Below are 17,749 nucleotides of genomic sequence, written 5' to 3'. Positions count from 1 at the left end.
GCGGAGGACCCGCCGGCTTGAAGGTGCGAATGTTTTTGGGCTCTCGATTGTCTTTGAGATTCATCTCTTTACACACGCATACGCACATATGCATATGAAACTACCACCAGACCGTGTCTGTGTTGAAGTGACGAAGTTTGCCCAAAAAACAGGTTAAAGTAGCTTCCCCCTCATCAGTCATCGGGCCTTGCAGAGTTGAAAAATGGGTTAAAATATGGGTCAATGAAGTGACCCATATTTTAACCTGTTTTTTGGGCTTCACATTTTTACAACCCATTTTAGCCCATTTTAGAAAAAAGTGAGTTACCCATGTAGAATGGGGCCATCTCAAACTGAGTTATAAAATGGGTACATAACCCACATTGCCGGCTCTATGACACCGACGCACAAACGAGAGGAAGAGAGCTAAGGTGAGAGGTCCACCAAGAGAGAAAAAAAGAGAGAATTGAGAGCTCTTGAGTTTTCTTGCAATCAAATGGTGAAGGAGAGAGAGAGTGTGTCATTCGGTGGGGCTTCATCCAAGAAGGGAGGAGAGAGAGAGAGAGAAGTGGGGAGTTGTCATCCAGAAGGAGAAGGAAAGTGGTGAGTGGTGTGTTACGCGGAGGGCAAGTGGCATAAGGGCGGGTTAAAAATTTCTTCATAGTTTAATTACGAACCAAATTCGCATCGGACTGCTTTCGTACTCTTAACGCTCAAATAAAATTTCACCAACGGCCAAATAAAATTATCACGCCCAAAATATACCATTACGCTAATAATCCTTCGCGCCAAAATAAAAATAATCTCCCAAAACATAATTTCGGATAATTCGAATCTGACATCGACCATTCCGCTCGTAAATCCAATTGGGTAAGAATTTAGGCTGTCATAATTTCATCCATTTATGAGGTACGATCAAAGAATCGGTCGAGGGCGAAATAGTCTTTGTCTGGCCGATGGCCTGATGTCGGGTTGGTATGGAGTTGCCTAGGTCTTCTAGCACGACTACAGGTCCTAAGCTCGTGCAAAGATTGTGTAGGGCCGTTTGAGGATTAATCGGGCTAATGCATAGTTGAAGTTAAGAATCTGCCCATTGCCCTTGAATTGATTCGGCAATTCTTCAAGCATTGCCTGAATGATTCGGTAGCGGGTTACTCTATACATTCAGTTGATCGGCTAGTTGGAATGAAAGCGCTCTAGCCTCCAGTAAATCCTGAATGTGGTGTTTGAACACCATACAATTGTCGGTTGCATGCCTAGGCTCATTCTGATGATAATCACATTTCTTCGATGGGTCATACTTTGAGAAAAGTCACATAGTTAGTCGCAATAGCACTGTGTTTAAAAGTCCTTTCTTGTGCAAAACAACCAACACCTAGGATACAGTTCCAGGGAGAGGGGTAAATTGCCGATTCTTATGCTAATATCCTCTTTGATCTTGCGAACCGAAGTTAGCTGGCTGTTGATTATGGACTTACACCTTAGTTGCTTGAGTTGGGGCTTTCTAAATATAAGTCATGTTCACTTGTGGAGCTGATTCTTTGTCCTTCTTTGTTGGGAACCATTTTCCAATAGAACTGGTATCACCATACCATCCTTTTTTCAGGCCAATCTCTACTTATTTACCCATCGCAATGAGTTAACTGAACATTGAAGCGGCGGTTCCAAGCATAGTGACTGCATAGCTTGAGTAAGAGTAAATACAAACAACCTCATGAGTTCTCGTTCCAGTGGATCTGGCCTGAGATGAGCCGCGATATTCCTCCACCTCGTGGCTTATTAATTTACAGTCTCGCCCTTCTTCATCTCCGCTTGCTCAAGGTTTTCTCTAAAGATGACGATACCCAGGTTAAACTTCAAGTGCTTCACGAATGCATTGGCGGCTCCTTCCCAACTTTTCATGCGATTAATATTATAATCGGTATACCAACTCATCACCATATCCTTCAGACTAGCTTGGAAAGTTTGAACCATCAAAGGGCCATTGGGGACATACTTTTTCATCCTTACCTAATACATCTGGACATGCTGAACAAGATTAAATGCGTTGTCATACTTCTCAAAGTCATGCATCTTAAACTTGTCCGACACCTGCACCTAGACGCGGCCGGTTCGGTGGAACCGCCGGTTCCGGTTCGAGAACCGGCCGTGAAAAATGGCGGTTCCGGTTCCGAACCGGAACCGGCGGTTCGAACCGAACCGGAACCGGCGGTTCCGGGCGGTTCCGGTTCGGAACCGCCGATTCATTCCGATTCATTTTTAATAATAATTTTTAAAATAATAAATAATAAAATAAATATAATAAATTATAAATTATAAAATACAATTAAATTGTACATTGTAATAAAATATGGGAAAAAAAAAAAAGGGAATGGGCTTGAACTTAATGAATTATCATTAAGCGACCTACATATCTTCTTGGGTATAGAAGAATCAAAGCCCATGTAGTTCTTTTTACCTTTGAGAACCCCAACTTACCTCATCGTCAATCGTCGCTACCCGTTGTGGTACCCGTGGCGGTGGTATCTCCAACATCATCGCTAAAAAATTCGTGTTCACGATCTAACTCTTGGTGTCGATATTTCGCCCTCGTCCAATCGCCGACACAAGCTTGAGCTTCCACAGAGTCCGGGCTTAATCTTGAACGGCGAGAGTCCAAAATTAATCCTCCGAGAACTAAATGCTTGTTCAACCGCAACCGTTGAAGAAGGGATTGCTAATATTTGACGAGCGATGAGGGCGAGAACCTGGATACTCGATTTGGTGACTCTTCCACCACTTCAGGATTTCGAAATCGTACTATGTTCCGCATCACGAAACTCAAATTGAGTGGTTAAATATTTTTCTAATTCAGAAATATTACCTGTTGTCCCTTTTTGTTTTTTTTGCCTACTCTTAAGCATATTATACCCTCTACTAAGTGAACTACCACCTTCGCTACGTGAGGCGGTAGATTGTAAAGATCCGGAATCACTTAAACCATATCTACTACAAAATTCTCCATATAATGCTACTATAGATTCTTTAACATGTCCTAATATATTTAAAATATCTATTGAATCATCCAAATGTAAACAATCATGATAATACACATTCAAATAATCTTGTAAACCGTCTAATTTAATACGTGGATCAAAAACAATACCAACTAAATAGACAAGAGGAATTTGCAAATAATAATGCAACCATTTTTCTCGCATTACTAAAATAGTTTGACCTAATTCGGTATCTTTTTCATATTCACTAAAAACACTACTAATATTAACACACTCTATTAAAAATAAATGCGTTGTAGGATAATAAATACCAGATAAAGTCTTAGTAGCATCATTAAAAATTTTCAAAATATCTAAAATTTTCTTGCAAACGTCCCAATGTTGAGGAAGTAAAGTAATTTCGGGAATATTTTGTGAAATAAACATACATAATAAATCTTTATATTCAAAAGTTTGCCGAAGCAACTCGTGCGTAGAATTCCAACGAGTCGGAATATCTTTTGGAAATCTTCTTGGCCTTCTCCCATTTTGTTTACAAAATTTTCCCCATGATTTCATACATTGGGGACGACTCCATAAAAATTTAATTGCACTTTTTATTGGGGCGAGAGAAGTGTCAAGAGTTCGTAAACCATTTTGTACACATAAATTTAAAACATGACAAGCACATCTAATGTGAAAAAATTGTCCGCCAAAAGTGGGTTTGCAAATATTTTCTAATTCGGGAATAGAAGCGGTATTTGCGGCGGCATTATCAAAACCAATTGAAAATACTTTATTTATTAAATTATATTCTTCTAAAACTTGCCTAATTATTCTATAAATATTATGAGCCGAATGGCTTTCATCAAAAACTCGGAATGCAATAAGTCTTTTTGAATCATCCAATTGTCATCTATCCAATGACACGTGACACCCATATAACAATGAATTTGCCAAGGATCACTCCAAATATCGCTACCTATATGCACACGTCCATTGAATTCCGCAAAAAATTTTGCTAAAGATTTTTTTCCTTTTTTATAAAGATGAAAAACTTCGCGTTTAAGAGTATTTTTTGGAATAGTTGGCGCTATGCGAACCAACGCAGTATTTATCAAATATTTCATATTAAAATTTTCACCAGTATTAAACGGAGCATGATCAAGGGCAACATATTCACCTAATGTTTGTTTATAAAGTGCTTCGGTGAAACGAAATAAAGGATGAGGCTTAGAAGTGGCGTACCCGGAAATTTGTTGTTGCGTATTGTCGATCCCCGCTTGCGTTGGATGTTTTTTCGTCAAATGCCGACGGAATGTTCCGTAGCCGTCTCCTTTCGTGAATTTATAAGTTTGTGAACAATATTTACATTTTACATTATACTTACCTTCGACTTCATCACGTACCTTGTCGAAGTGTAGCCACAAGTCCGATGTATTATCTCGGCCCTTCCGTTCCGGCTCATTTGCCGTTGACGTTTCTTCGACACCAGTGGGAGGATGAAGACTTTCTTGTGTTGGGATGTGCTCGACGTTCGGAATCGGGACATAGTTGATATTATCGTCGTCGTCTTCCCAACTTGCATACTCACGAGGATCGTATTCATGAAAGGGATAGTCGGAATCTCCCATAGCCATCTTGCCCTTGTCAGCATTTACGCTTCCACTTGCCATTTTTTGAGAGAATTGATCGGGATTGAGAGAATTGGGAGAATTTGAGCGATTTGAGAGGATTTTAGAGAGAATTCGAGAGATTGTTCAGAGAATTTGTGACAAAAATGAAAGGGGAAGCATATGTATTTATAGGCAAGAATCATTTTTTTTTTTTTTTTTTTTTTTAAAAATGAAAAGCAACGGCCAAATTGGCCGTTGCACGTTGGCAACGGCCCAAAGCGGGCGCGGGGGAAGGGGGAGTGGGGGCCGGGGCAGAGGCCCAACGGCTCTCCCGGCCCCCCCCACCTTTTTTTTTTTTTTTGCGGTTCGGAACCGGCCCGGAACCGCCGGTTCCGGGCCGTTTCCGGGCCGGTTCCGGGTTGGAACCGTGGGCCCGGTCAACGGGCCGGTTCCGGGCCCACGGGCCCAAATGGCACTCACTACCTGCACCCTTGTATAGATCAATAAATCAAAGGGAGCTAGGCTATACGTTCCTTCAATCTCACATAAATGTTGCTCCATCCGGGTGGTCCATAACGTAAAGCAAAAGGCATGACATGCAGGGTCACGAAAAGTGGGAAAATTACCAAAAAAGTCATAAACCTATGGTAATTGTGCCAATTAAATTCTAGACCTTTTTTTGGCCAATTTAGTTCTAAACTTTTTATAATTATGCCATTTCAATCCATCCAGTGAATTTTAGCCGGCCGATGCTAACGTGAATGCCAATCAACTGGCAATTGAATATTTTAATATTTTTGAAATTTTTTTATGATTTTTAGTTTATTTTATTTTATTTTTTATTGCTTTTTCTTTTTCCATCTTTTTTTCTTCCCCCTCCCCTCCCCACCTCTAGCCGGTCGCCATATTCCGGCGACCGGCCAGAGGTATGGCCGACCCTCGCCCGATACCGCACTATTCTTGGGCGAGGCAATGATGGCAAAGTTGAGGCTCACCGGGCCATGTGAGGCTTGACCTCGCCGGCCCATATATGGGCTTGCGAGGTCGAGCCTCGCCCGGCCATACCGGGGCCCGACCTCGCCATCGCTGCCTTGCCATGATCGGATGAGGTCGACCCCCGCCATGGCCAAGTTAGGGACAACCTCTCCGATCGTGCCTCTAGCCGGTTGTCGGACTATAGCGATTAGGTGGAGGTTGGAAGGGGAGGCGCAAGGAAAAAGAATAGAAAATAACAATTATCAAATAATATTAAAATATTCGATTGTCGGCCGGTCGATATCCACATCGGCATCGACCAGTCAAAATTTCCTAGATTGATTGAAATTGCACAATTGCAAAAGGTTTAGGATTGAATCAGCTAAAAAAAAATTTATGACTGAATTGGCACAATTAAAATAAGTTTAAGACTTTTTTAATAAGTTTTTCCATGAAAATTTGACTTTCCAAGTCTTAGATTTTGCAAGTCACGGAGCTTTTCCCGCTCCGAAACTTCTATCCATGTGAGGTCCTAAATCGCAAAAGGAGGGCAGGACATGGAGATGCATGTGTGGCAGGAGCTACACGTGTCATGGGAGTATATAAAAAAGGGTTACTAACAGCAAAAATCTCAAGTCACTACTTTTACGACAAGTTTATCTCAAAATAACTTTTTGATCATCAAAAACCTCAAACTTATACATATTTGATAAATTCTCTCCATTAGTTTTCGCTTAATCTTACCGTCAAATTGTTGAATTAAATGATATGTGACAATTGACGGGTGCACTAGTTTAGGATTTTTTATCCTCCGTTTATTACGATTGTACCAATTTGTGATTTTTCGTAATATTATCTTAATTTAACAGAAACCAATGAATAATAAATTTGTGTATCGGTTTGGGATTTTTTTGGAAATATCCACAAATAATTATCAAATAACATATTTTTTTATGTATAAATGAATATTTATATCCCAGGGATATACATATATGTTGCGAAGTGAAAAAGAAATACTTGTTATTTGTTTGAATTTTTGCCTATATTACATTAGATTTGTTTGGCGGAAAATAAATTATTCAAAAAATATTTTTCAAATAATCATTGTTTATATAGCTTGCAAAAATAAATGAACAAAATTCCTTTCATCGGTCACTAAAATATTAAGATATTAATTGTCGCCACTAATAAATTTTTTCATTGGCTAATTATTTCAAACGATATGAGCGACTTTTTTTGAAAATATTTCCCAATAGTTCAATAAGTAAGCCTCCATTTGTTTCGCAAAAAATGAACTATTTAAAAAATATTTTCTAAAAAATGATAGCTGAAATCGCTTGAACTAATTAGTCAATCGAAAATATTTTTAGTGTCGACAATAATATATGTCTAAACATTTTCATGGATGATAAAAATATTTTTGTTCTTTCATTGTCGTTGACAACATAAGCAATCATTTTTAGGAAATTTTTTTTCGAATAACAAGTGAATTATTATCTATTTTATTAGGTTTCTAATTAACCATCATTTCCAATTCACTGGGAAACAAGTTAATTTTAACGTATTTGGCGATTGAAATGGAAGTACAGTGACATGATTACAAATTCTAATAGAACTTAGTGACCACCGTGAAATTGACTGTTTGTCTTTTCCGAACGCTAGAGAAGCGACCATTAAAATGAGTGGAATAGTAAGCAATATGACACATAGTAAGTGCGGAGTTAAAATAAGTAAGTCCGATTTAACATACAATAAGAGTATGCTACATTAATTTGCATACTAACTTTGTCTATCCATATCTAAATATACTCCGTATTGTCATCCACTATTTTAAATGCATTATTATCTAAACGTTGGTTAGAATATAAGGCCTACTATTTAAATAACTTTGCATTTTATTATCTCATGATCGAGATCAAGTGGGCTCATGTTCAAGGTGCATAAATCAAATGCAACTGGTGGCGGTGACGGTCCTACCTCTATGTTTAAACTCAGAAATTATCGGTAATTAGACAGTTCTCTCTCTGTTTAGTAATAATTGAATGACTGAGAACAGTATCAATCTCATGCTTAGAATAGCCTTCTTGCGACTTTGGCCCTCAATTTGCAGTAAAAAACATGCCCTAATTATCCTTATAAGTTCGGATCGGCATTCCAATTTCCAAAGTCAACTCTCTATAATCCATCATCTGTCCTGGCAAGGTTAGACTCCCCTGCTCAGTCAAACGTCAACTCTCCCGACTTCATCAAAATTGTGGAGAGCTAGTCTCGGCACACGCGTGCAAACAGGAACAACGTAAAAGTGGAGTGGACGAGGGATGCATGACGGGATTTGCGAGATCTCAAATCCCTACTCAAAATTTACGCGATGACCGATCATTATAAACAAAATAGAAGACAAACATTTAGCTCAAATAATTGGTCTTATGAAAATATATATTAACAAAACAAAACCTTTAATTGAATGAAGATTATAACAAAACCATTGTAATATGAATTGCTAAAAAATGAATATTCTAGATCCAGATCGAAACAAATTCTTTCTACACTTCCCTTCGAGATGGAGCATCCAACTCGCATATGACAAGTGCAACTTTCTTCCAAATTCTGTGACCAAATACCCTGTAAATCATACCTTACACTAAATAAGAATGTGAATACATTGAGCCAGATTAGAAAGCGCAGATAAAACACGTAAGAAAGTTGAAATATCTGTGTTATACAAGCTTTATATAATCATGTAGAAACACCACTTGAATTGCGGCAAACTAAACTGCATTATCCCACGCCTCTCAATTTTGGCTGCTCAATGAAGATATGCTCTATTCCAGCTCTTGCATCTACCGACGTGTGGTGACTTCGCTCGTCGATTACACTCCCAATTGAAGATGTGTCCTACAAAGAATATAATCCATGGTAGGCATTATATTTTTTCAGAATTTTGCTTATTTTTCTAATATTGTTGACACCTAAATTTTGATTTTTTTTTAAATTATTTTCACAAAAATGAGAATTAGCCTTGATTCTCACAAAAAAATTAGTTTTCATGTATTGCTATATAACTTAAGCATGCATTGCATTTGTGTTATTTCGCGCCGATGATAGGATTTGGATTCGGATTGACATGCGGAAGACTGGTGCCCATATTCCATAATTCGGCCATCATAAGGGAGCAAGTGTCGAAAATCACAAGGCCTTAGGGTCTAATTTTCAGTCCACTAAATTTTGATTTCGAAAAAGGCCTTTTAATTAAAGTTTACTAATCAAAATAAGGCCAAAACTTAAGCCCGCATTATCAGATTTTGACCTAGGGTTTCTCTATATAAACATGGCTAGGTCACATGAAAGAGGGGAGGCCACATAATTTTACATACACGGCAGAATAGGGGGCCAATTGATACATGGCCAGAGAGCTTCACTAGGAGGTCGACACCAAAAAGACACCAAAAAGATAGAAAACGAGAGAAGCTGTTGGAGAGGGTGAGAAGCAAGATTTCTTTCCACGTTTTTTTCCTTTTTTGCAGGTTCTCAGGCCATCCATGGACAACATCAGACACGGCAAAAGAGAACCAAAACATGAAGAGGAAATAAGACAAGTGCGTGGCAACAGAGGAGCATGATTAGTGAAGGAAATTCCAGAATTTATGCTTCTTATTTCTCTCCCAGCTGTTGCGTTTGGTTCTCGTCCTTTTCTCGTTCTTTTTTCCACAGATTAAATCAAACCCACACTGAAGAGTCCTTGCTTCAGCCGCCGCCGTCTCACATTCTAGCTCAGCCCTGCCGATTCAAGCTCACGTTCTGTCGCTGCTCGGTCCGAGTTTGCTTTGCTGTTCGTCCAAGTTTTTGTTGGCCAATTCGATCCGGTTTTGCAGCTGTTCCACCCCCTGATCCATCGCTGTTTGGTATTGTTTCACGTGCTGTTTGGTCCCTGAGTTGCTGCTACTCTGGAGGCTGATTTCGCCGATGTTTGGCGCCGATCGAGCTGCTGTTTGGAGCTGTTCAGGCTGCTGTTTGCTGTTGTTCGAGCTGCAGTTTGGTGTTTATTTTTGCTACTGATTGTTGTCGATTTAACTGCTGTCCAGAGGCATTTTGCTGCTGTTTGGAATCCAAAACAACCCTGTTTTTGGACGATTTTGCTTATTAAACAGTGCAGTTTTTCTTCTGCAGGATTTACGGTGATCTACCTATTGTTTTGTGGAAGATTTCCTTTTTAGTTTTTCAGCCAATTGGTGCTCAAATTATTGATGCAAATTGAGCCTTGTTGAAGCAACAAAATCGCCTTTGCCGAAGTCCTTAACGCGTGCGGAATTCTCTAGATCAAGCCAATCATCCGAGCTTGGTGCGCAATTTTCGAGCAAGGTTTGAATTAGGAAATTCCAATTCGCAAGATAAGGTAAAATTCTACTCTTAGATATCAAAGTTATCTTGTTTGAATTTGTCCGGACTACTTGACATTATCCATAAGGATTTTTGCTTAAATTGGAAAATTAGAATCTTGAGCAAATCTTGTGGATATTATGCCTATCTCTAGAATATTTGACATCTTTGGTTGCTCTATTTAAAATTTCCGAATCCTAAGCATATTGGATAAGATCCGTATCTCGGTTGGGAATTCTGAATATATCTTTAAAATTCGAGGAATTATCTAAAAAATTTCAGATCTCGAGAGATAACTTTTCTTGAATTAAAAGATATCAATCCTTTGTGGATAGGAGCTTATCTCCTTGAAAATTCCGGAATCCTCTAAGGATTTCCGAAAATTCAATAAATATTTGAACATTTTAAAACAAAATTGCTTATAATATATGCTCCCTTGTGCCTGCCCCTTCGGAATATTAAATTGCAAGCCCTAACCATGATCTTATGGGGTGGGACGGCAATTTAGTATAAGATTTCGTATTCCGCCCTTTTGCGAGAAGGGACGTTGATATCTTATACCACTATCCGCATACTAGCTCGAATCCCCGAGAATGTAGCGAATAAAATCTTGCTATAGCCCGGATCTTCGGGAATGGGAAGATTTATCGGAAAATCAGATTTAAAGGTATATTATAGGCATTTTTGTTTAATTTTGTTCAAATTCATCCGGTTCAATTCAAAAATTCGAAAAAATAAAAAAAAATGGAAAATCCAAAAAAATAAAAAAAATGAAAAAATCCGAAAATAAAAAAAATGGAAATCAAAATCACAAATCATCAATCGGGAAAAGGCATTTTCATGAAATTTGGTACCGAAAGGGTGTTAATTAAAAATTAACATAATCAAGTCCCCGAACCCTAAATCTCCGATTGGCAAAAAATAAAGTATTCTCCCGTACTTTATTTAGGTATCTAATCTACCTACCAAAAAAGATTAGTGGCGGCTCCTAAATTAAAAATTAAACCTAAGTTGCGAATTGGTAGGGCTTGGGAGAGTCCGTATTAGGTTAGTTAATTCATCTAATTAACCTAATAATCCATTAACCTAAATTAATTTTTAGGTCGCGACAAATATGACTTAAATAAAGTTTGCATTAGAAAATCATGTTTTGACCAAAGTGATGTTGTTTTAGCCATGTTACGTAACATAGAGAAAATAAAATCACGTCAGCATTTTTGGTTAATCAAATTGTACGAAGCTAATGGAAGGACTTGATGGCACAAGTTTGAAAATTTTTAAGATTTGATTGCATTTTATAAGTTTTAGGATTTAACTGCACTTTCGTGACAACTTTTAGGACTTCCAACATAACTATTACACAAAAAAAAAAAAAAAAAAAAAAAAAGGAGACAACTCCGTCTAAGCTTCTGTACCTGATATGCACGACTTCAAATATTGCCTGGTTGTCCCTTTCACACTCTGTAACATCATCTCATTTAACTACAACAACAAAGAAAGTCCTCTTAGAATTGTTTTTTTCCAGACAAAAGTAGCAACGAAAATTCTATATCAACAGCAATTGCAATTTCCGCTGAAGAAGCTTCCAAGGATTCAATAATGCGGCGACATAAAATCCTCGTTCTATTACACCTTCGAATTTGCAGATAATTCCAGCGACATTGCAGGCCCATTCTTCAAATATATCCTCGTGGTCCTAACTCGCACAGAACTATGTAGCCTGACAGAGGCGAATCAAGAGTTCCAGCACGGAATAATCTGAGCAGCTGTGGCGATCAAATACCGTCTTAAGCAAATTCTTCATGAAATACCATTTCAATCAAATTCCGCCGCAGTGTATACTGAACGGAATAATTGTCATTCTTTTCTATCTTGCACTCTAGCAGATTGTCTAGCTGTTCACGCCCGGAAAGATCCTCTACCGGTGTACCTACAATATAAAGCTCAGATAGGTTCTTCAAATTCGAAATATCAAGTGCGGTCAGTGACCAGCAACCCAAGATATGAAGCTTGGAGACAGTCGAGGAGATTTGTGGAATGCATTGGAGACTTCTGCAATCTTGGAGGTAAAGGAACTTCAAGTGAGAAAGGGCACCTAGCTCACGAGACAGGTTGGTCATGTGTGGGATCGATAATGCCAAGAGTTGCAATTTGGATAACCTCCCAAGCCGCCAAGGCAAGGGAACCTGCTCCAACTCACATGGCCCTTCCATTAACAACACCAGCTGTTTTAAGTTGATCAGGTTCGAAAGATCAGGAATAGCTACCAGGGATTTCAACGAGATTGCCAGAGAAGTCAAGCTTACTGGAAGTTTGGGCACGGCAGATATTCTTATTGAATCATTGGTTGGAAATATTCTCAGCACTTGTAGGTTCTCCAGACTTTCCATAGAATCGGGCAACCCGGAGATAGTTGAATAGGATAGATCGAGCTCAGTCAACGAGTGTAGTTGTCCAATGGAGCGTGGAAGTCTATTTATCCAAGAGCATCGTGACAAAGACAAGTGGTTGAGACTTGTCAACGCGCCAATGGAGTCGGGCAAGTGCCTTATGGATGTCATCGCTAAAGAAAGCTTCGACAAAGAAGTTGGAAGGTTGATTGTACCCGATATTTCTCTGATACAAGTTCTATCAAGGAGAAGTACTGTTAGACTTGGCAAGCCGCCTAGCTCTTCAGGCAGATGCCGGAGTTCCTGGCAACCTATTAAGCTCAAGAAAACCAAGTTCTTCAATTCACCGATTGACGAGTCAATTTCAGCCAATTCTTGACATTCATCAAGAATCAATCTCTCTAGTGTGGGTAATTCAGACAGATCAGGAGTCTTCGTCAAGCGGGTGCAACTTGAAAGATTAAGAACTTTCAATTTACATGCTCTCTGCAACACCAATATGGTAGCATGTGGATAAATTTTACAAAAAGAGAACGACAACAGCAAGAAGATTATTCTAGAAAAAAAGGTACCTTGACATGTCTCCATCCGTCCCAATCATGTGTGATTGTACTCGAGGAAAAATCAAGGATGACTAAACTGTTCATTGAAAAGTAAGTCATCCTGAGTGCTCGCCACGGAAAATTATGCCACATGAGCCATCTTAAATTTGGGAGGAGTTGTTTCTTTCTTTTCAATATGTTCATCGGTGAAAAAATCCAACATTTGTTATGCCAAAGTAGGGTGGCTTGTGAAATGGAACTTTCAACCCAGTCGTAATTGAAGGATTCGCTGTCCACTCGAAGGAACCTTAGATTTGGTAGCGTTGTGAATCCTTCAAGAGGGAGACGGTACTCCCGACAATCCCCAAACTCCAGACAGAGGGCTTCGACCTTTTCATTTCCCTGAATATCGAAACAAGACAAATTTATGAAAAGGAAGGATACAGTTAGTTATTAAGAGACGAATCTTGGGACAAAGTTAGAATTTCACAAGAACAGACCTCAATTATATTTGAGTGATCAAAGACCCAGTACTTACCTTCTTTCTCTGTATTACATCTAGTGCCTCCTTGTAGTTCCACAATCTGCTGTTCTGGGCGATTTCCCTACCAAGATCCTTGAGATGATCATGCATCCAAAGCTTATTGTCTTTTTCAATTTTAATTAATGACATCATTTGAAGAACTTCAAGACCGTGTGCTGGGAATAATTCACAATCTTCCCAGAGGTACATAGCAGTATTCTTATCATATCCGATGAAAAGATAAGCTATATCAAGAAATATTTGCTTTTGGCAAGGATCCAATGCTTCGTAGCTTATCATCAATTTACTTTGAATTGCTTCAATACGACCCTTTTTCCACTTCTCCAGGTACTCATTCCATATATCTTCTCTTTGTGCACATAATGATAAAGCTGAACCCATCACCTCAAGAACCAATGGAAGACCTTGGGCTATCTTCACAATTTCTCTAGACTGCTCTAATTTTTCTAGTGGGGGGTGATCTCTTCTGAAAGCATGCTTGCTGAATAGCTGAAGCGATCTCTTCAAATCCATCTCACCAACTGGATAAATCAATTTTACATCAAATTTACGAAGAACAATTTCATTTCTTGTGGTTATAAGTATCAAGGTTCCTGGACCAAAGCAACAACACCTCCCCAAGAGTGCACTTAATTGACTGTTTTCGTCAACATCATCAAGAAGAATAAGAGCTTCCAAACTGGAAAATCTCTCTTCTATCATCCTTATTCCCTCGTCGACGCAATCGACAGGTGGATGTGCCTGTCCCGAAAGGTTTGAAATTAGACGGTTCTGCAAATGTACAATTCCTTTCAAGTTTGAAGTGTCTCTAACATCGTCAAGGTAACAGCAATGAGCAAAGTCCCGGGAAAGCTTGTTGTAGACTACTTTGGCAAGAGTCGTTTTTCCGATGCCACCCATGCCGTGAATTCCCACGATTTTTACATCATCCATGTTGGTGCCTATCATCCCTAGAATTTCCTTCACACTGTGGTCAACTCCAACCAAGGAGTCAGTAACCACCAAATAAGCCTTTTTCAGCTCACTTAAAACCTTGGTAACGATATGTTTAACCAGTTGTCCTTCGTGCCTAACGATGAAAACGATGAGAAAGGCCAAGACATAAAGAAAGTTAGAATCGGCAAGCTGAAATATTGGACATCAGGAATTGACAACAATTACGCTGTGGAAACCACAGGAGGCAAGAAGAAGAGCAACTGCAAGTGCAACTTATGTATTGCGTTAATCTGGAAGAACAAATTCATGGACATGCTAGGCAAATGCTCAAACCTTGTTCACAGCTACTCAATCATCAAGTACAATATTTATTTTTTATGTGTATTTCGGATGTCTACACAAGCTTCTCTTTCACAAACTAGCTTCACGATTAGCACATCATATATGTCTCAAGTGTTCTGAACGATAAATGAGAGATCCATTAAGTTTCTCCATTAATTTCTAGCGTACAATATGACGAATATTGATATGCACCTCTCATTATATAGTTATGCATAAATGTTTTCAAATCTTAGGTCATAAATATTTTTGTGGATGAACGAGGAAAAGTCAAATTAAAATGTCGTAACATTACTTGAACAAAGGGAACCAACGTAACTTCAAATTTTCCAAGTAAAACAAGACATAATTTTTTTCAAACCTCGTGCGTATACTGGCTTTCTACTGGGAAGTACAACAGAAAAGCATTTGTACTTAAATTTCTCTGGTACCATAAAGACAACAAAGGAAAAGCATTCAATGTGTCATTGTCTCTTGCAATCGCGCCAACATGACACAATCGCATTTGTGCAATTTCAATGGATTGATTAGAGAGAAAGATATTTGACCAAAAAAATAATAATAAGATCCGTAGTCCACAAAGCAATTGAAAAGAAACTGCAAGCAAGAGAACTTCCATTTTGGCATGCAATTTAAGGATGGAAGATTCGGCACCTATCCCCGTTTTTTATGTCCCACCCCTTTAACCCCCCAACCTCTTTGAGAGCAGCTCTCCACTTCCGGATGGTCGCATTGTCCACCCGCTTCTTGTCTTTGTGCGCAAGCAAGGCCTCACCATAACCACTGGTTAGATATCGAACCTCGGATGGTTTGACATGGTAGAAAAGAGGCGTGATTATTTGTCCCTTCCTCCTACAGCCCACCATATGAGCTAGCTCATTAAGACACCATTTGCTGGAAGCATATCCTTCAGAGAAGATGGGTATGGAGATCTTCGATTGCTCAATTGCTCCAAGAAGCTCTGGGCCGATCTCTTCACCGATGCGAAGCTCTTTGTTGTCAAGGTATGTGCGGACTCCTGCGTCTTTGAGACGACAATAAAGATGATCGGTGATGCCCGTGCGCGTATCCGGTCCACTGAAGCTCAAGAACACTTCATAGTCACACCCTTCCACTGCTTCAGGCATTTGCATTGGTTTCTGGTTCCGGGAAGAACCAGCTTCTCCAATGCCGAAGATAGACGCAATGGCTTTCATAGCGCGACCAGTTGCAGAGAAAATGAAGAACCACAGTCGTACCAGTTGGGCAAAAGCAGATTTCATAGCGCGACCAGTTGCAGAGAAAGTGAAGCACCACAGTCGTACCAGTTCGGAAAAAGCAGTGTTTTAAGCTCTATGAAGCTGGAAGTTACTAGCCAAGTAGTAGATTTAAAACAAATCTCAGGGAGGCGGAACTCAAAGCACATGCCCTCTAGTTTTTGTATTATTACTTTTGGGTTCTCGGTGCGGAATTGTCAAGATGCCGATGGCATCAAAGAGAATATTCCTGTCTTCATGATTCAAATTAAAACATAACATGTGCTTAGCACCATTTCATAGCATTTCCATTTCACCCGCTCCAAAGTCTTCACGTGACACTCGTAAATCTAGACTAAAAATATATATTATTCTGTCGTAAATCCATCTAAGAGCAGCAAAATCAAATTCCAATACACGAAAAATGTGCCCTTGCTGCACGTATTAGTCAGCTAAATTAAATAAATTGTACATTTATTAATGTCGGGGTGGTTTCCTTTATCTGTAATCTTTACTTGAAAAACAAATCAATTTTCCTATTGTATGCTTAAAAAGTGCCTTGGATGCATTCATTAAGGGTAGTCGTAAAAAAAAAAATTCAACTTAATTATTTGTCACCAGCTTAATTAAAAGAAAAATGTGGAGAGCTTCTTCTTCTTCTCATAAAAAAATTCTCGAACTCCTTCTGAAACTCCTTTCATGTTCCAATGCGAAAAAATACTGGGCTTTTTAATATTCAATGCCAAGATCCGACTATTGAAGGAATTGGTAAATCCCCGTGGCACTTTTTGTCTCTCAAGGATATACCAAGTTAGAATATTAACATTAATTCGGCAATATTAAAATCTTTCTTTTTTTATCAGTAAATGGGTGTGACAAAACATCTGTGATCTCGCCAAGTATTACCAACACTATTTAACAGGAATTAGTGTAATCAAATCACCGTATTTTTTAATCAATATTAACAACATCTACTATATCTTTAAGTATTACCAACAATATTTCAAAAAACTACTAATAAAGAACCATGATAAAAAGGATAACGAAGCAATCCTTCTAAAAAAATACGAGGAACAAAAAAAAGAGGGGGAGGAGGGTGTGGGGCGAGTGCTATTTCAAACCATTATATGGCTAATTCCACCAAACTTTCACCAAAAAGACAAAATCGCCATCAATCTTCAATGGCAATTCAAAGTGCTGGCCCAAACTTATTCACTTTCATTCTATTTTCAGTTTTCCTACTTCTATGTAGGATCTAGTTGCTATAATTAAGATTTAAGTATGTTGTACTTTTTTTCTTGTGGGAATCCCATGTATATTAAAGGTGCTATATTTTCAATATATTGTTACATTTTACTCATGTAAAAATTAGTTTCGAAGAAAAGAGGAACTTTCAAGAAACCTAATTAATTATTTTCAACCTTGTCTAACAGATTGGAGGATTAACTGACAGTAAAATCTAGAAAAAAAAAACTTTGCATTGATACCTTTTTAACGCAATCACTTGTTTATAAACTTTCACATTTGTTGTGTGTATCACTGTCATGCTCTTTCTTATCAACTGTTTAATGACCTGTTCAAACCAAAAAAAAGAAAAAAAACCTCTATGAATAAGTTCTTTTAATTAAAATCATGGCTATATTTTTCGATGTGAAACTTTAAAAGAGGAAATGTAATAGCATCATAACATTCAAAAAATAAATTTTCTATTTAAAAAAATGCCAGTGAAATCACATCATTTTGGATTAACAAAAATTAGCATCATCCATGTTGTATTTTCCAAAAAATATCAAGACGATAAAGGATTTGACGGTGACATGCACAAGTAAAGCAAAAGTTTA

At 38.5% G+C, this 17,749-nt stretch overlaps 1 protein-coding gene across 1 annotated transcript; it reads right to left on the bottom strand.

Moving 5' to 3' along the window:
• Positions 1–11,709: 11,709 nt before the first annotated feature.
• On the bottom strand, positions 11,710–15,935 carry LOC115731516 (disease resistance protein RPV1-like). The gene is made up of 5 exons (XM_030662184.2): positions 15,369–15,935; positions 14,560–14,624; positions 13,393–14,467; positions 13,122–13,256; positions 11,710–12,798 (listed from the first exon to the last, which is right to left on the bottom strand). Exons 1-5 carry the CDS (start codon positions 15,933–15,935, stop codon positions 11,710–11,712), a joined length of 2,931 nt encoding a protein of 976 aa, XP_030518044.2.
• Between the last annotated feature and the right edge of the window lie 1,814 nt (positions 15,936–17,749).

The sequence above is a fragment of the Rhodamnia argentea genome, chromosome 4 (assembly GCF_020921035.1).
Source record: "Rhodamnia argentea isolate NSW1041297 chromosome 4, ASM2092103v1, whole genome shotgun sequence".
NCBI classification, from domain to species: Eukaryota; Viridiplantae; Streptophyta; class Magnoliopsida; order Myrtales; family Myrtaceae; genus Rhodamnia; species Rhodamnia argentea.
This window is presented reverse-complemented; position numbering and strand designations above follow the sequence as displayed.

What these genes read in the sequence shown, in the direction of transcription:
- LOC115731516 (XM_030662184.2), bottom strand. Translation starts at nt 15,935, where the DNA reads ATGAAATCTGCTTTTGCCCAACTGGTACGACTGTGGTTCTTCATTTTC. An exon ending in CCTCCTGTGGTTTCCACAGC is followed by an intron (nt 14,468 to 14,559) that starts GTAATTGTTGTC and finishes TTTCATCGTTAG; the next exon opens with GCACGAAGGACAACTGGTTA. An exon ending in AATCCTTCAATTACGACTGG is followed by an intron (nt 12,799 to 13,121) that starts GTTGAAAGTTCC and finishes TTGGTGTTGCAG; the next exon opens with AGAGCATGTAAATTGAAAGT.